This window comes from Pelmatolapia mariae, linkage group LG3_W (genome assembly GCF_036321145.2).
Source record: "Pelmatolapia mariae isolate MD_Pm_ZW linkage group LG3_W, Pm_UMD_F_2, whole genome shotgun sequence".
NCBI lineage: Eukaryota > Metazoa > Chordata > Actinopteri > Cichliformes > Cichlidae > Pelmatolapia > Pelmatolapia mariae.
The window spans coordinates 36,152,025-36,177,140 of NC_086229.1; the positions used below are offsets into that span (position 1 = coordinate 36,152,025).

General features: G+C 42.0%; 1 protein-coding gene across 1 annotated transcript in view; it reads right to left on the reverse strand.

The window, feature by feature from the left end:
• Window positions 1-12,699: 12,699 nt before the first annotated feature.
• The window catches only part of LOC134622363 (NACHT, LRR and PYD domains-containing protein 12-like), a 290,226-nt gene continuing 277,809 nt past the window's right edge, over window positions 12,700-25,116 (reverse strand). Inside the window, exons 9-12 of the mRNA XM_065470155.1 lie at window positions 19,337-19,510; window positions 17,556-17,732; window positions 13,888-14,061; window positions 12,700-13,185 (exon numbers count right to left, since the gene is read on the reverse strand). Of these exons, the coding sequence (XP_065326227.1) occupies window positions 13,179-13,185; window positions 13,888-14,061; window positions 17,556-17,732; window positions 19,337-19,510 (532 nt within the window). The 3' untranslated portion in view covers window positions 12,700-13,178. The remainder of the gene's footprint in view (window positions 13,186-13,887; window positions 14,062-17,555; window positions 17,733-19,336; window positions 19,511-25,116) is intronic.

The following is a 25,116-nucleotide window of genomic DNA, read 5'->3' on the forward strand; positions in this document are numbered from 1 at the left end:
GAGCCTGTGCTGAGTGTTACAGGAAAAGAAACACTGACACTGGGAGACACAGTGATGCTGACTGGGGCACAGAGCTGAATGATGCAGCATCAGGACACTGTTTCAGTCTGACTGACAGAGAAACCTGTAGCTGCATCTACATGTGAGGCAGAGGCCACACAAGCAGGTTTCTATGTTTCACAGTGACTGAGATCTTCAGTGGGGGTGGACATGCTCCTGTACAGACCTCTGAGGAGAACCAAGGTGCAGTCAAAGAGTCCAGTCTGTCCTCACAGATGTCAACATGTGCTTTCATCAGGTCTGCTGTCAGCTAGCAGGCTCACATCAGAATCACTGTTCCTGAAAAACACAGTCTGTGTGACATCATCAGTCAGCTGATCGTCCCAGATCTGAATGGTTTCTGTCTCTACTGAGGAAGTCAGAGAATCTCACTGAGGTGTGGATCAGGTCTGAGTGACCTGTGGAGGGACAGCTTTAAACAGTCCACAGGTCTCACGTCCTGCTCAGTCTGGTAGCAGATACCTCGTATTGTTCCAGATGTGCTGACATCACCAGCAGCAGCAGCAGCACAGCTGTGTGATACGATGAATCTCAGTTATTGATCCAACACACAGGAAATAGAAAGATCAGGATTTATGAGAGTAATCATTATGAGTCTGAACACATGATCACTGAATGTTAGTCTCCACAATAATAAGCTAACACAAGCAAACACAGCTTTCAGCTCTTATTTTGAAACTTCTTTAGAGAGCTGTGATGTGAGCGTGCCTGGCTCTGAGGCACTTGGGTCAGCCTCTGTTGTTTAGAAGTGTTACAGACTGTGAATGACACAGACCTGTCAGTTTCATGTTTGTCTGTAACACAGCTCAGGGCTCCATGCTGAACGCATCCATCCAGTGTTATTGATCCAGGACTAATACCAGCATTGGGATCAATACTACACAATCACATGTGTCCACGTGATGGATTTGACCAGCTTTATTCATTAATGATCAGTCAACTTATTTACTGCATCTGAGTCCAGCTTCATTTAAATGATCCAACCATGAAAATGACATCAGTCCTACAGAAGCACTTAATGCTAACAGGAAGTCATTTATTAAGGTGGAATAACACAGAGAGACACAACCACTCACAGTTAACCTGACCCCACTAACTGCATGTGTTTGGACTGTGGGAGGAAGCCGGAGTACCGGAGAGGACGCACACAAACACGGGAGAACATGAAGCACTGAAACAAAGATGGTGAATTTGACCTCAGGACCAGGTGCGTAATTTCCAGGGGGGTTACGGGGGCCATGACCCCCCAATAATCAGATCCAGCCAATATAATTTCATCATTCCAGTTTATAAAATTATGAATTATCTTGATTTTCTTTAATCGTTTCAATTATTATCAGCAAAATAGTTTCATGTTTATTCATCTAGTAATGTAACCCCGCCTCCTTCGCTGCATACTTGGTATTACCCAACCAGCTTTCTCTACAAACCTTCACTGTTTGCTGTATGTTTGTTAGCACAGTCGCCGGTGCCAGAGACTGCCAGTGACTTCAGTCTGAGGGTTTGAAGTTTCCATGTCTGTGTGATGTGTGGTGTGAAGGCTGCTGGTTAAACTGGGAGTCACTGTTTAAAGCACTGAGTGCTCATAGAGAGATGCTCCATGAGTCCCAGTACAGACTACAAACATGGTGGAAACTTAGCTTTGATATCCACACACACTGCACGTCTGTGAGTAACTGTGATGAAGATGTGCAGAGATCTGTGTACAAACAGGAGAAAGACTGTAAAGACTCTGTGCTTCTAACAGCCTCTGTTAACATATGTGAGGCTGTTTGTTGTTGTTGCCATGGAGCTTTTCACTGTTTGGGTCAGCAGGTCATGTGATCAGGTTTGTTCTGCTGGACGATGGTTTAGTGTCAGGGTTTGTTTGCATTCATCAATAAATATCTAAATAAATCAAAGACTCCATGTTTGTTCTTTCATCATGTGACCTCTGCTCATCCATCTCTGTGTGTATCAGGATACATTTAGTTCATAATACACAGAAAAATCAGAGTTATTACCTGTAATAAATGTGAAAGTAAAGATTCCTGCAGTGATAACCAGGCAGGACTGAAACACATCACAGCTGTCACCACGGTAACAGCACCGTCCATCCACAGGTGAGGGGAGGAGCAAAAAGAGGGACTTTCACCATTTTATACTAAAAACACTCGACTAATGTTTCTAATATGAAACAAATAAGCCCACATTAATGTGAGCATTTATTAAATAATAATAATAATGATTTCCTCCTGATCTCATTTCCATAGCAGAGAAAACTGTGGTGTATATTGAGGTGGAGGGTGTGGTCTATGGCTCAGGTGTAGAGTGAGGGTGGGGTGCACCACAGCAGCATGCTGGGACTGCTGAGGGTGGAGGAGGGAGTGATGATGACATCAGAGCAAAGCAAAGCAGTCAGCAGCACAGAGACCAGTGAACACACAGTCTGTTCATCTTTGCATAGATACAATATATAGCACAATATTGAATGACAGAGACGCTGTGTGAGCTTCCACAGATACACTGACGTCAGGATCCAGAGTCCTCCTGCTGCTCCCCCCTCAGAGCCCCGTGATCAGCACCAACACATTCAGTTAGATGACAGAGTCCAGCTGCAGCTAGAATCAGCTCCCCTCTGTCAACAACAGCACAGCGTCAGTGTTTCACACTCAGTGAAAGGAGGAAACAGCAGAAGAACACCATGTGTGCTACGTTTCCCAGGACACACTACAAACTGCGAAAATACAGAGCAGCACGTGGAAGGACCTGGAGCTGCATTTAAAGAGAAAAGACAGCGTGATGTCCTGTATGGACAGGTGGAAGGAAGCAAGTCCTCAGCTGAAACACTCGTGTTTGTCCACAGACAGGAAACACAGCAGGAAACAAAGAAGTGCAGCTCATGGATAACACACTTCCTGTCAGTCAGAATGAGGCTGGAGCCAAACACAGAAAGGTGTTTTTGTCCAGATGAGCCCAGAGAAGAAACACGAGTGTTCACAGACATCAGAAGCTCAGAGAGGTGAAACATGAGGTTGGAGTCCTCGTCAGCATCCAGAAGAGCTGCTGTGAAACCCTGAGTACTCATGACAGACTCTGATGGCACAAACACATCATGATTCAAACATGAAGACAAACATGGAGCTCCTGATCCTCCTGCATGAGAACAAGCTGACATGAGCGCTGTGTCTGAGAGTGTCTCCCTGTCACAGTGACAAGAACACAGCTGCTGCTCACAGTCATTAAACTGACCTGAGGTCAGCTGCTAGCACGTCTCTGTGCTCCTTACATATGAACCATGTGACCTCACATCAGTGCTGTGGATGACTGTAGTCATAGAAGAGTAGAGCTGTAGCAGGTGGTGTGAGGAGGAGGAGGAGGTGGTGTATTCTAGTTAACGCAGTACTGAAACACTCCAGCAGAGGGCGCTGTTAAGTCCTTATTGTAACACAGTTACTGTGTGCAGTTATACTTCATACATAATCTGCACTTATTTCAATCAGACATGCTGTCAGTAAATGATTGGTTTCTATTGATTCTACTTCCTGTTGACTAGTTTGATGACAGTGAAACAATCACAGCTGATTGTGTGATGATGTAAACTGTCACTGTTACATTCAGTGTGTGTGACATCATGTTAGTGCAGCTGATAACAGCCTGGTTATGATGCTGTTAGAAACACATGAACGTGTCCATAGATCAGTGTGTGTTTAACATGAGAGCTTCAGCCCTGCTGATGTGTTCAATAAAGACATGCAGGAAAACTGATGAGACTCTGAAATAACTCTTTATATTTATAATGTAACTCTGCATCAAAAGAACAACAAAGGATCCCAGACAGGTTTATGTGAACAAAGACCATGTTTCTGTGTTTCTAACAGTTTGACATTATTAGTAAACAGACTGCAGTGAACAGGATTTATAAAGAGCTTATATATAAAGATATGACAGCTGTTTGTTGATCACTCTGTGTTTGGACCTGATCAGTCCAGCTGTTTACTTGAAATATGTTCATTTACCTGTGACGTTATATTTATGTTCTTGTCTCTGTTGAAAAACACATTTTAATGTCCCTCAGATTTTTCTCCCAGATGAATAAATATAAAAATGACACAAACTGACTGCAGCTACTTTTTGTCCTTTCTGTCAGAAACCTTCATGTGACTCATGAGAGACACGTTTCAGCTGTTTGTGACAGATCAGAGGCCAACAAGTCATTTATAACACTTTCCATCATTGTTTAGCACAAACACATGTTGACACAGCAGCGGGGCCGCAGTGAGAGTCAGAGCCAGGAGATAAAAACTCCTGTTTGACCACAGCCTCACTTTGTTCCTGCACTTCAAACACTTCCTGTTGTTGACTGGGTGGAGTCAGGAAGCCAGCGAGGCCCTGCAGGACTGAGACTGCAGACTGGGACGTGCTCTGTGATGGAGATCAACAGCATCACTGACTGTTTCTGTGAGGACACCATCATCCCAGCAGGGCTGTTTCCCAACAACAAGCCTGGACCATCAGAGACCTGAAGCTGCTGCTGAATGAAAGAAGAGGATCTTCAGGTCTGGAACAAGGACGAGCTGAGAGTGTTAATAACGTTACTAATGTTCAGCTACACTTTACTAGGTCACATCTGTGACACACGTCACTTAAATAAAGAAGGAAATATTGGCTCTGTTTTATCTGCTGGGCCCAAAAGTGACTCCCCGTATTTAAACTGCTATGAATAACTTGTTGGTCTATAATATGTGAAACATGTGTCAAATGTCTCCATCATGAAAGATATCAGGTCATCTTGAGCCACAAAAACATTCCTATCATGAGGTAGAAGCTGGAATCAGTTTGTTGCAGAGGGACGTTTATATATCCCATATTTATCCAGTTAAAGTCACATTGAAATTCAAAAATGTCTTTTCAAGAGTCGTCTGTCCAAGAGGAGCAGAAACAAATATAACAACAGTTATTTAAGCTGTTTTAAAGGCCACAAAGGAGCAGATTGGTTATAATGCAGCTGCTTCAGAGGAATAAAGATGAAACACTGTTTTTATTTCATGTGTAACACCTTTCAATCATGTGTTGACTAAAGTCTATTGACCAGTATAAGTAAAGACATCACACAAACACACACTGAAACCTGTTTTTGGTGCAGCAGCGGTCCCAGCTGCTCGCCTTTATCTAGACTGGGTCGGCTGCTTATCTCAATATAATCAATGTTTAAAGTTCTCAGTGTTTCTGTGTTGCTTCGTATAGGATCTCCCAGCATCATCACTGTGCTGTCCAATCATTGTGTGCTAGGTTACCCTTATAGTGCGATGTGTGTTTGCACAAAGAGAAGCATGTGTGTCAAATATAAGCACAGAACAGAAAAAGCTGCCAGTTTCTTCTATTTAGAGTCAAGTTAGTGTTTTGTGTCTTTGTTTGAGGCCTAATGTCAAGCAGAGGTGTGTGTAACTGGACTGCTCTGTTATATGTGTGAAATGTGTGCTTCAGCATCATCTTCGTCACTGCTGATTCCTTTGTGTCATCATGTGTTGAGAAGAGAGAACAGTTATAACGGAGGAGCAACAGGAAGCCCTGAAATCTGCATCAACAAGGAAGTGTTGGCTCACCAGTGATCCCAGCAGAGCCACTGATTTGGCTCCAGTTGTTCTAGATTCAATGATGTTGTTCCTACAGATACATGTTAGCATCTTTATTGTAGTAAAGTCTTGTAATGTGAAGCTAGAAACAAGGCAGGAAACAGCTCCATGATCTGATCTTAATGATGTTGTTTTTATTTCTGTCTTTCAGAACTGGATTGAAACTATCAAAGGTCTAAAAACAGCCTCAACCCTCCCAAAGACAAACTTTACACACGTCATCTTTCAGCTACAATCTTTGTTGCAGGGATCTTCTGCCAAACAAGGCTGAGAGAAGATTTCTTACAGCTGTCATGTTGATGCTGTTTCAATCTTTGGGCAAACACACTCATATATTAGGGCTGATATCAGGGCTGCACAAGTTCTTTGTGATCATGAATAATAGAAGTGTGCCTGTTGAAGATCATGTTTCTACATGATTATATGTCCTGTTATTGTTCTGTATTATATTCAGCTTTCAGCATCCTTTCCCAGCCCCTGTTACACCATCCATACAAAGCCAATCTGACTGTGAGCCAATGTGTTTGATAGTTTGTGTTGGATCAATAGATTTGACAGACTTGGTTCTCATCCAGAGGGAAACAGTCCAAATTCAGCTCTAATGAAATGATGGAGGCTGTTTCCTACCACGGTGCTAATGTGTGACTAACAAGGCTCATGGTCTCCAGCAGACAAGCGCCTGGAATGAGGTGAGCTGAGTGTTGCTTTGGTGGGTCTGTGCCCACGTCATGCATCAGGATTCATATTGGCAATAGTTCATATCTCTGTTCTTTAGCCTTCATCACAAAGCTGTGAAGGAAAAACAAACATCTAACAGGATTTGATGGATGCAAAGTCCACTGAGCTCTTTGTCATTTACAAACTTGTCCAACCAACAAGAGCACAGATGAAAAACACAGTGACACTTAAAGGATTTTGCCATATATGAGCATAGATTACTTTCATATAGATTCAGGATGGCCTCAGCCTGGTTGCATAAGCAGAGAGGTCAAAGAAGGTGCAGCGCGAGGATCATACATGCACAGACACACACACACACACACATACACCCACATACAGTTAGAGAGGTTCATTTGTAGGTGAAAGTTTGAGCATGCTTGCTGTGACTGTGTTTCTGTGTGTACGTGACTGTTTGATGAAAAAGCAGGTGCACGATGCGAGAGCTGAGGTGGCTTGCGGGAAACCACCGGGGAGAAGATGGAAGCCAGTGTCCTTTAATTGTGTTACAAGTTGTCAAATAGAACATTTGTGGTTTTGAGTTGACGTATGCATGTATTGTATTGGTGAACGCAAGAGGGGGCGTTCTAATACCCTGATGCATAAAAACTGTGTTCTGAAGTTTTGGAGATGAGATCTGATGCTGTTTGTATACAGTGTCCATCTCCCACGCTGCGTGTGTTTCATTAAAAATCTTCATTTGACTCCACCTGACAGGGTCAGTGTGTTATTCCGATCTCCTACACCTCTCTCGTCCTCAAAATGAACCTTAACAAAACTTAACAAGAATTTAAGTTTTTTAAACATTATATAGGACAGGATAAGATTTGTTTGAACTACTGGCTATTATTAATACTAAATAGCCTGAAGTTACTAAATTTAGCAAATATTAATTGCAGGCTAGTTTGCACAGGTGAAGGTAGAAAGTGTCACTGGATCTAGTAGACAGAGAAAAATGTACAAGCTTTGCAGCAGAAAGGTTCATGTTACAAATACAGCAGAGCTGCTCTTGGATAGGTGTGCTCACACCTGCCGCTACAACAGCGTTTCATGTCATCACATGTCAGCATGTGAACTTTACTCTGACTCAGTCTGAGCAGTTAGACGGCATAGTTTTAATCAAACATATCAAAACACAGAGCTGAGCACTTCTCCTGGTTCTCATGGAGTCCTGACTCCTCAGTTTGCCTTTAGCTGTTTGTTTCTGCTTCGTAATGTTTGTGTCACGAACCTGGGTTTTGGGTTTTAGTTTACTTTTATGTTTAAGCCCTTTACATTTTCTAAGTTAATTCCCATTATGCCTAGGTTGTCATTACAGTTCTTTGTTATTAGATTCCCCTTGTGTCTTCCTACCCCTGTGTTAAGTCTCCCTTGCCCTTCATGTGTTTCATGTCTGCATATCTTTTGTTAAGTTAATGTTGTCAGATCATGTTTTATTTTGAAAGAGGTCCTGTGTTCCTGTGTTCATTGCGTTTAGGTTCCGAGACTGTCCGAGCTCGGACACTGCTCGAACCGGCAACCTTCCGATTACAAGACAAACTCCCAACTCTTGAGCCACAATCGCCCCACGATTTTGGAGTGAATTCTCCTCCTGATCACCATCTTCATGTATTCCTGTTGGATTGTTGATGGGTCTAATGAGAAGAGAAACTGCTCAAGGAATAACAGAATGAAATGAGACAAAATTACACTTTAAATCTGAAAACACAAAGATAAACATTCAGAAAATCTGTAAACTCCTCCCCCTCCCACCTGTCCTGCTTAACATTAACTTAACCACTCTCACATGCTCTGTACCTACATCACCTTCCCTGACAGTCGTAGCTTGGCTCATCTGAGGGTGAAATTATAAGAATGTGTTATTTTGCAAAGTGCTCTCTAGGGTTCCTAAATAAAATATGGCATTGAGGTCAGTTCTTTTGAATTAATCCCTTCTTCTGAAATATAAGAACCTCTCCTGGTTTTAATGGCACTTTGGATTTCCTTACTTTCTGTTCCACTCCCAACCCCAAATAGATGCTGACACATGCAGTCAAGTTCTATACTCTTGCTAATGACCTACTAATTGTATTCAGGTGTGTTGCACCAGGGACACATGGAAAAGTTGCATGACACCGGCCCTCGAGGACTGAAGTTTGAGACCCCTGTCATACGGAATATGACAGGTGTGGTTGAACTGCATGAAGACTCTGAAGTTTCTCTTCTGGCAGGACAGGAATGTGGCCTTGTCCTGTGAGCCATCGTAAGGATGTACTTGGAGTAGAACTGGACTGTCACCGGCCTCAGGCTCTTCACCTTTTCAAAGACAAAGCAGTCATTTAGATAAAATATTAGACATTGTTTACCTGAGGATCTGACACAGACTGATTCATGTTCTACACAGTTCTGACAAGTTCATATAAATTTCTGTTCAATTAGAACCAAGTATTTGAGGTGATGATTGTAATTTTTATACAATTGTTGTAATTTGTGTTTTAACAATTTTTTGATTGATGTTTTGTTCCCTTCACAATATTATACTTTAATATATAATATTATAAAGGAAAAAAAAAACATCACTCAAAAAATTGTTCTCCTTTTTATTCGGGCTACTTACATTTATTTTGTGCTACCAAAAACTGAAGAGTGCCTGCCCAAAGGGCTACCAGAGATTTTGAAATTTTGCGAGCCCCGACTTAACTGGACTGTCACCGGCCTCAGGCTCTTCACCTTTTCAAAGACAAAGCAGTCATTTAGATAAAATATTAGATATTGTTTACCTGTAAATGCACAAAGAGAATTTAGAAATGTAATTATTGTCAAGAGTGAAAAAGCACTGATAGTGTAATCTACAGCTGTGGCCAAACGTTTAGAGAATGAGAAGTGTTGTTTGTTTACAAAGCTTGCTGTTTCAGTGATAGTTGTATATCATATTATATCACTTCAAACAGAGGTGATCCAGCAATGCTGCACTAATGAATTAGACTAACTATTCACTTTAGCTAAAGTTATTAAGTTAGCTAAAGAGTTGGGATGCTGTGTAAGACATAAATAAAGCTCAAATACAAAGGTTTGGACACCGTTTTGCATGTTTCCCTACTGTATGGGTCTCTGCAAGCATACAGGGCTCTGAGAGGGTACAAGATGACAACTTTGGATTTGTACTAGCAACAGTCGATCATATTTGTCAAAGCTGAATCCAGGAAAAGCTACGCTAAATTAGCGTTTTTAGCTAACAGCTACAATAAGCATAAACGTTACTGTACGGCTATCATTTGTTAACATCATGCTTGTTCTTATACATGTAATACATTTATTACCAACCTGAGAGTTTATCCGCTGGTCATTCAACATGACGAATGACTTCTGAAGTCTTAATTCAGCTCAAGACGCTGTAGATTCCCGTCAGTAACACTTTCAGTCCGCTAGCAAAATGTAGTTCTATTAATCTGCGCTCATTTACTCTTGAACCGGAACCGGATGTAAGTTCCAAAAAACTGAATTTTGGAACTGAAATTGAATGGTGAGAGTGAAAGTGAAATTATTCGAGAGCTGAATTTTTAAAGGATAAAATGCAGTTTCAAAGCAAATGAATTCATTTTCAATATATAAAATTCAATTTCAATTTAGTGATGATCATTTTCAAACCATAAATTCAATTTCAAATTAGACTAATTCAAATTCAGTTTTCAAAAGCATTTATTCAAGTTACAATTCAGATTCAATCTGAGCAATTCAAATTCAAATTTAACTTATTCAAATTCAGTTTCTGATGGCACAGATTTCTGCCCATAGAGGTGACCCTTCTGGATAAGATGGTGAAGGTTTGCTGCGTTTGTTGAACAGTGTTGTAGTAAAACCAGGGAAAATGAAACTTGCTCCTGTTAAATATTCATAAGTCTTTTGCTGTTTAAATAGTGGTATTTTTTTTTTCAAAAGATACAGTAAATAATGTTAGTAGTGGGTGATATCATGTAAAACTGTCATGATTTTATGTAAACATTTTGTCTTTTATAAACTATAAATGACATGGATTCTACATTGTAACTGATGTGATTTTCTATAAAGTGGTTTTAATAATAAAAAAGAGGCAAAACTTAGTTTGTTTCTTTATTCAACTTTTGAACAGTGGTACTCTGTCAGTACATATTCAGTAAATGCAAATTATTTACATGGCAGTGCACTTCAGGCATAAATCTAGACCCCTATATAAAACATTATGGGATTATAGCAGTGACAACTCCTCCACAGTAGCAGGTGGGATTTTTCTTTTTTGAGGACGGCTCCTTTCACCTTTCAATACAGATGGTCTGTTTATGTTTTGATCAAGAGCCTTTTTTTGGGCAGCTGAAGAGGAGAAGTCTATCTTATGGCCAACCTCTGACTGTATCTTGGTCACATAACCCAGCAAAACCCAGTATGCAGGTTCATCTGTAACAGTCCTTGTGCCACAGATCCGCACTGTTGCTTCTATATTAAACAGAAGAGCAGCGACATGGCTGCAGGTCTCCACGACTCCGGCCATACAGGTGCAGCGGGCGGCTTCAACCTTCCCTGTGATGCTCACAGTGACCCATGGCTGCAATGCTGGTTCATTCAGTCTTTGAGAGTGCAGTACCTGAAACACACACAGACAAAGTTCATTTAAAGACAAGAACTATGAGCCAAGGCCGACATAAATGTGTTTTATCTACTTTATCATAAATGTAACAGTGTTTAGAAAGTTAGCAAATACATGTAATTTTTCATTTCTTTATGTGTCCATCTATACAACGCTGCATGTTACAGTGTAAATCTGCCTGTTCTCTCTCAGAAACCTGCCTGCAGAAAATGAACCTAAAGTATGTAATGCAAGGATGTAATCACTTTAGAGATGGAGAAAGCACAAAGTGACAATTATGAATCACTTAATATGATAAGGAGTTCTGCAGGTCATTAATCAATGTATAAAATTAAACTAAAATGTATTTTTAGTGACACAGGATACAAATATTGAAGCAAGATCTATAATTAGAATTATTTATAATAAATATGAATAAATCATTGCAATTTCTTTAACCATAGAGAATAACTAAATCCTTCAGGACAATGTCACATCAATGCACTGAACTCACTATTTTATCCACCTAACAGCATCCACATGTTCTCACTGTAATTTCCCCTCATGAATGAATTTATGCTGCACTAATCTGAATGTTTGCAGGGAAATCAAACGCATTTCACTCGCAGTACTCGAGCTGACTTACCTTTGTTTGAATGATGACTTGTACGCGCTGACTCCACAGACAAGGTACGAAAATATATCAGGCTACCTCAATAGCGGTTGGTCTTCAGGGTTTCTACTCCACGGTCGTGTTTTATACGGGTCCACATTTCCAATGCACGCTATTTTCTGCAAGTACCGCTGCTTCGCCTCTGGACGCAATCCGTCTCTATACCGTCCGTTTTCTTTGGAGCTGCTTTTAAGCATGATTCTTGTCGTCGTCGTTCCAACACAGTGTCTGTTTTGATTCGTAGACCCCGAACATGGCGCCGTGCTCCCACAATGCATTGCGGCGTGACGTCAACTCCAAAGCCCTTTTGTGTTGTTAACATGTTTAATGTTTTGTATATTCTTCTATTTAATCTCAAAAAGCTCCTCCATTTTATTTTCATGCTCAAAGTCACCTTCTTTTGGAAAGAAAGTGACTTTATTGTTGTTGTTTTTGTCTTCATATGTTCACTGAGCTCAATTTGACTTATTTCACTTTTCAGGACATTTCTGATGTGTCTTAATGTCACGCTAGCAGTGACAGGAAGTGAACTATACCCTGCTCGTCAAAATAAAAGCTCTTTTTAATCAGAGTGCAGCATCGAGTCTATGAAACTTCTGGAATATTGATCAGTTCAGTTAATCAGTCACATGTTGTTTGTGGACTGAGGGTGGCGCTGGAGGAAAGGTCATGGGATCATTTAAAGGTCAAAGGTGAGTCTCCTGTGTTCAGAGCTGCATCACTACCAGTTTAACAGCAAAGATTAAAAATGAGTCAAAGGTTTCAGTCACAGACGAGAAGCTCGCGTTGTCTTTTCTCCCAGCTGTTCTTCATCTCGTCTCACTTCTCCGATCCGTGTTTCCAGGTGTGTCTGAGGCTCCTTTAAATGCGGGAAAAGTGAGCTTTAATGGGAAAGCTGCTGTGCTGGGTGACTAATGAGACGGAGGGCAGAAGCTGGAGGTCTGGATTGGATCCACATGAGAGAAAAGCAGGAACAGATTCAGTCCGAGTCATTCCTTTTTTCCAATCTGCACATTTATTGATCATTAGTATCCACATTAAACATTAAGCACTGAGGCTCAAACTTCAAACTGCACACATACATGAAAACATGATATTTATCTTATAAAAACATGATGTTTATTATTCAAAGATGTTTGAAAGCCTTTCCAGGTGAGTTTGATCCAGGAGGGTCTGAAGCCAGAGTCAGACAGAGACTGTGCAGAGACTGTAGAAGGACAGAGCAGCAGCAGAGCAGTCCAGATACACTGATGATCCTCTGTCAGATCCAGAGGGACACACAGGGATGATGCTGGACTCTACATTGTGTCTGACAGTGGAGCTGTTCTCAGAGCAGTTCACTCTGCAGCACTGACAGTCATCTGCACTTCATTCCTCTGTCAGTCACTGCTGGATGAAGCTCTCCTCTCCACCTCCCAGTAACATGGCCCAGTCAGAGCGTCTCTACACACAAGCTGCTGCTGCTTCAACCTCTCTGGATCATCAGGACACAGCTCCTCCTCTCTCAGCACACACACCGTCCTGTTTACCATCATCACCACCTGCAGAGAGAAGAAGGAAGAGCAGAGGAGATAAACAAGTGTTTCCAGAGACTCTTCATCAGCTGTCAGTCAGTGATGCAGCACATCCAGTATAAAGAGCAGCAGGGACTTCAGTGCTGGGACTGTACTAGGACTCATTGTTGCTTCACCTTTTCTAATCTTTACTTTGGATTTTTATTCAAACCTTTTCATGAACTTTCAAAGTTCATGAAAGGGTTTTTCACTCCTAGTTTTAGTTTGGACTTTCATTCATTAGAAAAACCTTGGTGTGTCCACTCTGAGCTCTTTAGGAATCCCAACAACAACACATACAATCCAGATGTAATGGTTCCAGCTGTTAACTGGAGGAATTCCATCCAAACATCTGGTCTCACTAAATTCTTCCTCACCTACAGACTGTGTTCTTCACTGCTTTAAACTTGGAAATGAATGCAGTCATTGGTCTGCCTGCTGCTTTGTTCAGAGAGCTGATTGGCTGTTGACAGTGTTTGACCAGAGCGTGTCAGCTGTTACTATGGTGACCATAAAGGTGAGAAACAGGAAGTGTTTGTGTCCAATCCTGAAGCCTGTCACCATTCTCCTCTCACAGCTTCACTGAGAAGCTGCAGCTTTACAGGAAACACTGGATCTTTGTTTCATACTGACTGTGTTTACTACAATACTGCTGACAGCACCACCCACTCACTCCATCACTCTACTGACCTCAGAGTATCCAGTCTGTAGTCTGGACTCTTCTTAAGATCAGACAGCTGCTTCACATCTGGATCTTTCAGGTTGTTTAACCACAGGTCCAGCTCTCTCAGATGGGAGGGGTTGGACTTCAGTGCTGCTGCCAGATAATCACAGCTGATCTCTGACAAACCACAGATACTCAATCTGTATAAAGAATGAAAGATGTAAGTTTATTAGACAAAGTGTGAGCTTGAAATCATTCAGTGTTTCATCATCTGTTCAGAGCTGAAGAAGGTTCAGAATGTAAAGTTTAGAAAATGGAAACTCCAAACAGCTGAAGCCAACAGGAAGCAGCTTCAAACAGGAAACTGTGCAGAGTTTCAGACTATATGTCCTGATGCAGCCAGTTGGATTTTGGAGATTTGAATCTCTGTTCTGTGACTAAGTCGTTGAATCATTTCTTCCAGTTGGTCCAACAGGACAGACTAAGTATTGGACATGTGTTGTGGCTCCATTAGGGGAGCTTTTAAATGTGATGTGATGGCCCCTCTGGGTCTGTCAGGTCACAGGACTGAAGAGAGCTCAAACTGGGCACACAGTTGTTCCAGTCTGGACCAGAGACTTAATACCGGAACTGAGGGACTGTTTTATATGCACCCATTGGGACTTTTTAAAGGCTCATGTTCTCACTTAGATCATCGATTTCTACTTACATTTCTTTCTGGGAAAAATGGGGATTACTTTGAAAACAGGAACTATTTTCCCCAATAAGCAGCCTTGGATTAGTAAATCACTCCAACATGTTCTTGGGAGAATAGAAAAATATTGAGGCACATATACTTGTTCATAGAGAGATAAAGCAGCTAAAATCATGTCTAAAAGTAAAGCAGAGGATGAGCTGAATAAAGGACACTCAAGGCTGGCTTAGAAAGGAATGAAGTCCATGGTGGGGACCAAAGGACCAAAGATAAATGTGATACTAACTCAGCAGAAGACTTGGACTCATTTGATTCCAGCTTTGATATCATTGATTTCAAAGAAGAGCTTTTTGATTTTAGGAAAGGGCTGGTAGCTCAGAGTCACACTGATGAGGCGTTTGAGTGTAAATCTCTTAGTGGGATCAAAGAAAGGAAAAAGCCCTGGTCCTGATACTTTGGGAGGGAAATTTAAAACAATTCAATTCAATTCAATTCAATTTTATTTATATAGCGCCAAATCACAACAGCAGTCGCTTCAAGGCGCTTTATATTGTACAGTAGATACAGAAAAAAACCCAACAATCATATGACCCCCTATGAGCAAGCACTTTGGCGACAGTGGGAAGGAAAAACTCCCTTTTAACAGGAAGAAACCTCCGGCAGAACCAGGCTCAGGGAGATGCGGGGCCATCTGCTGTGACCGGTTGGGGTGAGAGAAGGAAAACAGGATAAAGACATGCTGTGGAAGAGAGACAGAGATTAATAACAGATATGATTCAATGCAGAGAGGTCTATTAACACATAGTGAGTGAGAAAGGTGACTGGAAAGGAAAAACTCAATGCATCATGGGAATCCCCGGCAGCCTACGTCTATTGCAGCATAACTAAGGGAGGATTCAGGGTCACCTGGTCCAGCCCTAATTATATGCTACCAAAAAGGAAAGTTTGAAGCCTAATCTTAAAATGATTGTAGTGTGCTGTAAGGAACTGACTGGGAGATTTTCACAAATTTTCCAGTGTTCCTTGGAACAACAGGAAGTTCCCAGCATATGGAAAGAAAGGTTAAGTGTCCTATGGCACTCAGTGGTGATGGTCCTGTGGCCCCACCACCTCCACCCTCTTTGTAAAGGAACTAACTGTAATCTGAAGCTTCAAATGGAACTAAGACTTCTTCCACTAGGTGGCAGTGTCTGATGAGAAAGTGTTAGTGTCGGGTCTAAATTTAAACCTTACTGACTCATGAGACTTATTCCTGTGAAGGAAGGAAGCAAGGCAACAGCGATCGATCGGTTTTATTTGCGCAAGGGAGGCCCCGGTCGGTGTCTCAGGAAAGCACTCTGAATCCTACCACAAAATGACCCCGACTCTTGCCGCCTTTTATTGAAAACAGTTACAGTACACAAAAGCACCTCCCACTGTAAAACCCCCCTATGGTTACAAAAGATAAGGCACTGTGTGTGTATGTGTGTGCACGTGTAAGCATGTCTGTGCGAGAATGTGTGTGTGTGTGTGTGTGTGTGAGTGTGTGTATGTCAGTGAGTGTGTGTCTCTCTGTGTGGGTGACTTCTTGATAACAACTGTCTTTAACAACATCCTTTGTCATAAAAGGGGTAATCTCCCCCACCCAATGTATATGGCTCAATTCCTGTATTGGTTCACCATGCACAACACAGGTGAGGCCATAAGGGGCAGGAAGTTTACTAAATAACAAACAGAACCTTCACATGGGATGTGCCTGTAATAAAACACTACAGCCTCCCCCACCATTCGACAGGCTGGGGAGGGGAACAAAGGAATGTCTTTGATCACACAGTTTGAAACAATGTAGAGATGGTAAGGATAGAAATGACAACATTTAACAATTCACTCTAACAGTTAGTGTAGCTGGCCTGTAGTCAGAAACAGGAAAATGCAGGAATTGGGCTGAAATGGGGAAAAGTGGTTCGCACTAGTGCCTTAAAGCAAGAAGGTTGTAGGTTGAAGCTTGTTGGCCTTTCTGTGGAGGTTGGATGTTCTCCCACAGTCCAATGAAATGCTGCTTAGGTTCATTGGTGCTTCTAAATTGGCTGTAGGTGTGGATGTGAGAGAGTGCTTCTCTGTCTCTCTCTGTTGGCCCTGTGATGGACTGCTCACCTGTGCAGGTGGACCACGCCTCTTGCCCTATGACAGCTAGGGCACAGGCTGCAGCCCTGTGAGCCTAAGCTGAATAAACAGTTAGCAAAAATGATTCATAGATGGCCTGAAATTTCCCAGTTAGCAGTTTGGCAGATAGCTATGACATGATAATCTCATCCAGCAGCTGTATTCTAACTGTAAGCTGATCCCTGCTGAGCCAAAGCACTGGCACTTTTTAATATACACATTACAACATTTAATAGAAACCTATTGGTCAGCATCTTATTAGCCTGCTGTTAGCTTCATTACACAGAAAACTGATAGAAACTAACAGAGTTGATAAAGAATAAAGAGAAATGTCATAATTTAAAACCTTTCAAGTGCGTCAGATGATCTCTGTCCACTTCTGTCCACTCATTCATTCATGTAAGCTTCTAATGCAGCTTTGATCTTCACAGTCTGCTTCATGAAACTCATTCTAACCCTGAATGTCAGAGTGTTCCTCCTTCTCTTTTCCCATCATTCATGCTGGCAGTGGAGGAGATTTGGATGATGTGTGTATGTTTTGTGTTGGACTGCTGTCTGTAAAGCAAACGGCCGTTTTGGTTTGGATTTCAGTGTCAGACGGACTTTAATGTGGAATGAAGAGTTTTAGAGTTTCACAGTGAATTATCTAGTGGAGGATTTTTCTTCTTCTTTGAAGGTTTGAAATGTTAACATTGTTCTGCTACAGTCAATGGACTAAACCAGAGAAGAAGAAAACAGACTTTACCATGAAGATCCTCAGTATGGATCAGTATAATATCAGCCTGATGTCTGCAGTTTAGTGTCAGCACAACTTTCACATCATATTCATCTCAGCACAACTAAAACATGCTGACTGACCTCAGAGTTTCAAGTCCACATCCTTGACTCTCCAGGAAACCACACAGCTGCTTCACTCCTGAATCCTGCAGGTTGTTGTTCTCACTCAGGTCCAGCTCTCTCAGATGGGAGGGGTTGCACTTCAGTGCTGCTGCCAGATAATCACAGCTGATCTCTGACAAACCACAGATACTCAATCTGTAGACAAAATGGAAGATGTAAGTTTAGTAGACAAAGTGTGTGCTTGAAATCATTCAGTGTTTCATAATCTACTCAGAGCTGAAGAAGGTTCAGAATCTAGAAGTTTGGAAATTTTTTTGCATTAAAGTTGTACATTTCTAACAAGGGTATTTTAAAGGAGACAGGTCTCCTGATTTGAAGACGCTGTCACGTGCTCTTAGTAGAGCTCTCACCTCACTTTTGAGGCATGGCTTCTGGTTCGGGAACACTTTAACAGTCTTTGTTGTTGTTACACTCTCACTACAGAAGTTGATGTATGAGAGTACGGCAAATGTGTGGCCCTCCAAGTCTGATCCTTCTGCAAATACACTCCAATTTGTGTTATCAAAACACTCCTGTAGGGCCGTCGTGGCCTCCAAGGTCCACACTGACTGTTTTTACAGATGCTTTTTGTCTTTGAATTAGGAGGTTTATAAGCAGGGATCAGGGACAGAGAGAGATGGTCAGAGAGTCCGAGATGAGGCGGGGGGTGGCTTTGTAAGCATTTGGGATGTTGGTGTAGACCTGGTCCAGTGTGTCGTTTTCCCTCGTTGGAAAGCTCAGGTTTTTAAAGAATCCAGACAGGATAGATTTCAGGTTTGCGTGGTTAAAATCTCTCCTGCCACAATCACAGCGCAGTCTGGGTTCGTTGTTAGCTGTTTATTAATGGAGCGCTGGAGTAGCTCCATGGCTGACTTAGCAATAGCTTGCGGCGGCACATAAACTGCTATTATTGTGATCACTGTGAGCTCTCTCGGCAAGTAGAAGGGACTAAACTGAACAATCGTGTATTCTATGTCCGGGTAGCAGTGGACGTCTTTAACTGTGTTATTGGTGCACCAGGTATTGTTTACAAACACTAGCAGACCTCCTCCGCATTTCTTACCGGACTCTTTGTTCCTGTCCGCTCTGAATGTAGCGTGGCCTGCTATGTTAATCGCAGTGTCTGGGGTAAAAGAGTCCAGCCAAGTCTCTGTGATGATCATAACACAGTAATCGAAACAGCATGAGGTGATCCGCAGTCGTAGCTCATCCATCTTGTTATTTAGTTACTGTGAGTTGGTGAGGAAGAGACCGTGTGGGTTAGCACGTAGCCTAGCCCTCAGCCCCACTCGCATGCATTACCCAGCATGCCGTGCAGCGCTGTTAGTTTGCAAATGTGCAATAATTCCTGCTCCAAACTCTTTTTGTTTCAGAGATTGCTGTGTGCTGTGACCTTTGACCTGCTAAAGAGAGTCAGCTGTTGATTATTCATTGTTGTGTCTGATACATAGACCTGTGAGGAGGAAGGGTACACTGTTAATCAGGATCCCCTCTCTCTGAATTAGGAAAGGTTGGCAGGCCGCTCGGCACCCTGTGGAGGGCCGCATGTGGGCCGCTGGCCATACGTGGAGTATTACTGTTTCAAATGTGAACATTGTCCTGCTACAGTCAATGGACTAAACCAGAGAAGAAGAAAACAGACTTTACCATGAAGATCCTCAGTGTGGATCAGTATAATATCAGCCTTATGTCTGCAGTTTAGTGTCAGCACAACTTTCACATCATATTCATCTCAGCACAACTAAAACATGGTGACTGACCTCAGAGTTTCAAGTCCACATCCTGGACTCTCCAGAAAACCACACAGCTGCTTCACTCCTGAATCTTGCAGCTTGTTTTTACTCAGGTCCAGCTCTCTTAGATGGGAGGGGTTGGACTTCAGTGCTGCTGCCAGATAGTCACAGCTGATCTCTGACAATTCACAGTCCTTCAATCTGTATAAAGAATGAAAGATGTGCATTTATTAGAAAAAGTGTGAGCTTGAAATCATTCATTGCTTCACAATCTGTTCAGAGCTGAAGAAGGTTCAGAATGTAGAAGTTTAGAAAATGGAAACTCTAAGCAGCTGAAGCCAACAGGAAGCAGATTCAAACAAACACAACAAGAGAAGAAGTTCTGAATTCAAATGTGATTCAGATGGTCAGACAAAAGATGATTATGAGGACATATGAAATGTTGTTCATTTATTGAATCATTTTCCTCATAACCCAAACAAAATGATTCACAAACATGTTTTTACAAATGTTTAAAGTCAGCCATATTTAGATATTTCCCACAATAATCAAACCAAGTGGATATGAAAAAACTAAGATTTGAGGGCCACACATCTTTTAGCTGTTCTTTCTTTCATGGTTAAGCTTGTACACTGATCTATAGTTTACACCAGGGGTCGGCAACCCCAGGCACGCGTGCCACAGCTGGCACGTGAAGGGTAAACTGATGGCACGACCATAGATGGACTGGCCATCGGGCCCACTGGGCAAATTTCATTTTTATGGGCCGATGGTTGGGTTTTTTTTTAGTTTTTTTTGTGTAACAGCATAAACAATGACAGGTGATGCGTTGGCCAGATGCTGGCAGATGTGTAAAAATAACTGTTTGGTGGTGGCTATGGCGGAGCTTCCACAGAGGCCAGCAGGTGGATGAGGGAAAGGGGAGGCAGGAGGAGAGACCCGAGGCAGCCGCCGGTCCAAGTGTCAAGTGAACTGAGCTTCAGGTAAGAAGTTATGACCTGCAGTCTATCTGGGTCAGATATAAACCAAGTTTAGGTGGAGTTTATTTTCGTTGTGCTGACTTTTTACAGTCAGTTACAATAACTCGTACTGCTTACTAGCTAGCATGACGGAGTTTCTATACAGTTGGGTGGGTGCTATGATGTTACTGATGTTGAACTTTATTTTATTCATATGGTTATAGTTAGTAGAGTTGCCAACCGACCCGTAAAAAACGGAATCGTCCCGCATTCAGTGAAAATATTACGCGTTTCGTATTGAGGTGAAAAGGAACACAGTTTGTCCCGTACTTCAGCTAGAATGGAAAAAGACACAAAGCTGGAGATATTCTGCTGCCTCTTCTCCTCTCATTCTCTCCCCTCCCTCTCCTGTCGCTACTTCAATCATGAAACTGATCAATGATCAGCTGATCGGCTTTTCTCTCTTGTTTATCGCCCATTTTGCGCCAGAACGAGGAAACCAGCAGATGTCGCGCTAAACAACAGCAGCACGTTTAAGCTTGATCATCTGTTGTTAGAATTTATTTAATATTAATTTCTAGTATCAGCTGATGTTTGCTGGAGCCACAGCTGTAAAGCTGCTGGTCATGATGTCGGTTTGGATATGTGGTGAGAGGGAAACATGAAGATGAAACCAGGAGATGTCCTTACTAAATCATCAGGGCTGAACAGGTGATGGAGAAACAGGTTTACCTTTTAGGTGACATGAATGAGTTGAAGGGAAGTTATGAACTCTTTCTGAGAGACAAATAGCACCAGGATCCTTTTCTACGTAGCTGACTATGGAGGACCACAAGAGCCACGCGCATCGAAATAAAAAATTCTGTGCTTAATTTTAATAAACTGATTTTTAAAATGCTTTTCAAGTCTTCATTTCAAAAAACATTTTCGAATTGCACTTTAATAAACTGCATTTCAAAAAACATTTTCGAATTCCACTTTAATAAACTGCATTTCAAAAAACATTTTCGAATTCCACTTTAATAAACTGCATTTCAAAAACCTTTTTCGAATTCCACTTTAATAAAAACATTTTCGAATTCCACTTTAATAAACTTCATTTCAAAAACCTTTTTCGAATTCCACTTTAATAAACTGCATTTCAAAATCCATTTCCCTTTCCTGTTCGCTCAGGGATTAACATGTGGATTAGCAGTTGGATTAGCAGTTGGATTAACAACTTCATTTTAAAAATCCTGCTGCTATTCAAATTAGCCACACCGTGGGATGTAAGGAGCTCTCTGATTGGTTGGACAGACACGGGCTGTCTGCCTGGATTTTTCTAGCTCATAGCTTCGCCCTGCTACGAAGCGTGTGTGCTTGTACAAAGGCCGTTCAGCCTCGGGATTTACACTCGGCTCGACACGGATATGTGAAGAATGAAGGGACCCTGCAGCGAAACGGAGAGCCAACCTCTGACTGAGTGCCCGTTTACTCAGTCTGACCACCTGTTGAAGGTAACGTGCTAACATGGCTAACGCTAGCATCACCGCACGTAGCCCCGTTATTTTAAGGTCATTTAAGCTTATGAAAATTTTACGTCGCAGCTGTACGAGCTAGCTACGTGTTTTGTAAGCTGCTGTGCTCTTCACAAATAAAGCTGGAAGCAGCTCAGACTGTTAGAACCAGCACTGAGGCCTGTTACATTTATACGGTGTTAGAGCAATGGCTGCAACCTACAGCCTTTAAACTAGCGATTAAAATGCTGACAGTAAACTCGTCAGTCCAAATGTTACCACATTACTTTGTGATACTTAGAGTTAAAACAACTGAGACAGGCTGATTAAAATAACAGCTGTCAGTTCTCTCATTCCTTATATCAAGACTGGAGATCACACTGATTTCAGTTCATTTAATATGTGAGAGCACAGATTCATTCTCAACTGGACATAAATGATGATCAAAGGTTGTATATGTGATGAATTCATCAAATCCCAGCCTCTAACACAGTGCGCTGAATCTCAGCTTTGAATGTCCAGTATATTCTAATCAGTGCAATTTAAGCATTCACTGAACCTACAGTATCTACACCTGTGTGGTAAAGATACAGATAATGAAGTTTAATTATTAATACAATATACATCATGAAAAACAAAAGCTGAAATTGATTCAGTTTAGTACTTTTCTCTGTATGTTCTGTGATTATAAAGGCCTTAAATTCTGTGATATAAACCAGCATTTATGGGACTTTTCTGAATTAAAGATCTTTGCGTTGGCTCATGGTTTGTCCCCCCAAATCAGTTTGGACCTCAGTTTATTCAGTCACGATGGATTTTTGTGGAGGTGCAAGCAGCTGATAAGAACATAATCTGGACACAGTGTGGCTTTGAACAATCTTCACAGCAGCGTCATGATCAGGGTTTATGCTTTTCCATTTTCAGACTTCTTTCCCTTCACATTCTTTCTTAGGCCCATTTGAGTCACAGCAGTCTTTCCCGCTGATCCAGAGACCCAGAACTTAATATCAGCGTTACTGAGATCAGTATTACTGTGGTGTATTACTGCTGTCAGTGATCTCTCTGTGCACAGTCTGTCTCACATCTGGAGACCCCTCACTGCACATGTTGGTTCATAATTCAGTCTAGTATAATATAATCATTTAAATCACAGTTATTTCTGTCAGGATTTATATTGTTGATTGTCATTTATGCTTAGAAATATTTACTCATATATGCTTAGAGTTTGTAGTCGATGTCCTATTGGTAGGGGTCTGATCCTTAGTAGTCTGCAAAGACTGTGTGTGCATTCCAGAGTGTTCTCGCATGCACACACACAGCTTAAGGTCATGAGAGAGGTTATATCTTCTCTTACTGATATATGGTATAGCAAACACGTCTATATCTGTTTTAGTATAAGTGCCTTTTGTTTAGATGGACTGCTGGACTTCCAGACCAGCAGGTTTAGGGAAGTCGATTATGGGGTCACATTCTGACCCCCCCCCCCCTACACACACACACACACACACACACAGACGGTACTCTTTGTTCACATGTGTACCTATGTTAATGAGTCTATGCATATTCATATAACCTCATTAAAAGAGCAGTGTTACAAGGGAGCGACTGGGGTCAAGCGAAGGGACGGCGTTTGTCCAGTTGGTCTTCCTCATGCACGAGAAACATAAAGAACTTTGCCTACTCGTGTCTTGCTTTTCTGTGTAGTAGGAATTGTCTCGTTCCAGCGGCGGGTATTTGCTAGACAGACCCATCAATTTCCTTTTTTATATCAGAAGCACATGAGTTCATGGTGAAAGGAGAGGCACAGAGCACCGTCCTTCAAACCTCAATTACAAACTGAGGTTAAAGGTTGATGATGTCACCCAGACACAGTTTCTAACAGTCAGCTGGCAGCCATCAGGGCCTGGAGATTCATCACTGTTTAGCTGATAATGCTGTGATGACCTCATCTCTCCTGGTTGGAGCTCAAAGGGATCAATGATTTGTAAAAGGAGCTGATGGCATCACCATCTCAGGGCAGACTGCTGAACATGAGCGAGCAGCTCTTTGATGGAACCTTTAACGCACCACACTAAATTATTGCCACACCTCCTCTGATTGGTGGAACCAATATTCCCACTTACATCACTTCCTGTGAGTCTCACTCAATGATAATTCATTGCTGCACACTCAAAACTTCTTCTTGCACAAACACACAGTTACTCGCACAGTTTCACATTATAGATTCCAGATGGATTCCAAAATGAAGCTTATGTGTAAGTTCAAAGACAAACATCTGTAATCACACATCTGTCAGCTTCCCGGGTGTTTGGTGGCTAATCTAAGATGACATCACTTCCTCTTTGTCATATTCAAGTCAAGTCAAGTCGGCTTTATTGTCACTTCAGCCATATACAGTTGTACACAGTGAGGCGAATAGCGTTCCTCCAGGGCCAAGGTGCTACATGCAACATAAATTTACAACATAAATTAACAGAAAATCACTAAACTAGCTAACTAGAGACAGGACAGACTGACCTAACATAAATTACAACATAAATTAACAAAAACTAACTATCTAACTAAAACTAACTATTCTAACTAGGTAAGTAGTGCAAAGGAAACCGTAAACATACTTGGTATGTAGGTAGTGCAGGAACAGTAAACATAAAAATATTGTGCAAAAAGAGCATTTACAGATTGATGTGTAAGCCCAGTCTCAATGCTTTGAGGTAGTTGAGTTGAGCTGAGTGATAGAGTGTGTGTGTGTGTGTGTGTGTTTATCAGTCCAGTCCCTTTTTGTTGAGGAGACGGATGGCTTGTGGAAAGAAGCTGTTGCACAGTCTGGATGTGTGTGCCCGAATGCTTCGGTACCTTTTTCCAGATGGCAGGAGTGTGAAGAGTGTGTGAGAGGGGTGTGTCCAATCAGCCACAATGCTGGTGGCTTTGCGGATGCAGCGTGTGGTGTAGATGTCCTTAATAGAGGGGAGAGAGACTCCGATGATCTTCTCTGCTGTTCCCACTATCCGCTGTAGGGTCTTGCGGTCCGATATGGCACAGTTCCCAAACCAGGCAGTGATACAGCTGCTCAGGATGCTCTCAATAGTTCCTCTATAGAAGGTGGTCAGGATCGGTGGTGGAAGCTGGGCCTTTCTCAGTCTTCTCAGAAAGAAGAGACGCTGTTGGGGTTTCTTGTGCAGGAAGCTGGTGTTGAGGGACCATCCGAGGTCTTTATCCAGGTGGACGCCCAGGAATTTGGTGCTGTCGACGATCTCCACAGAGGAGCCGTTGATGCTCAGCGGTGAGTGGTCGCCTCGTGTCCTCCTAAAGTCAACAACCATCTCTTTTGTCTTGTCAACATTCAGAGACAGGT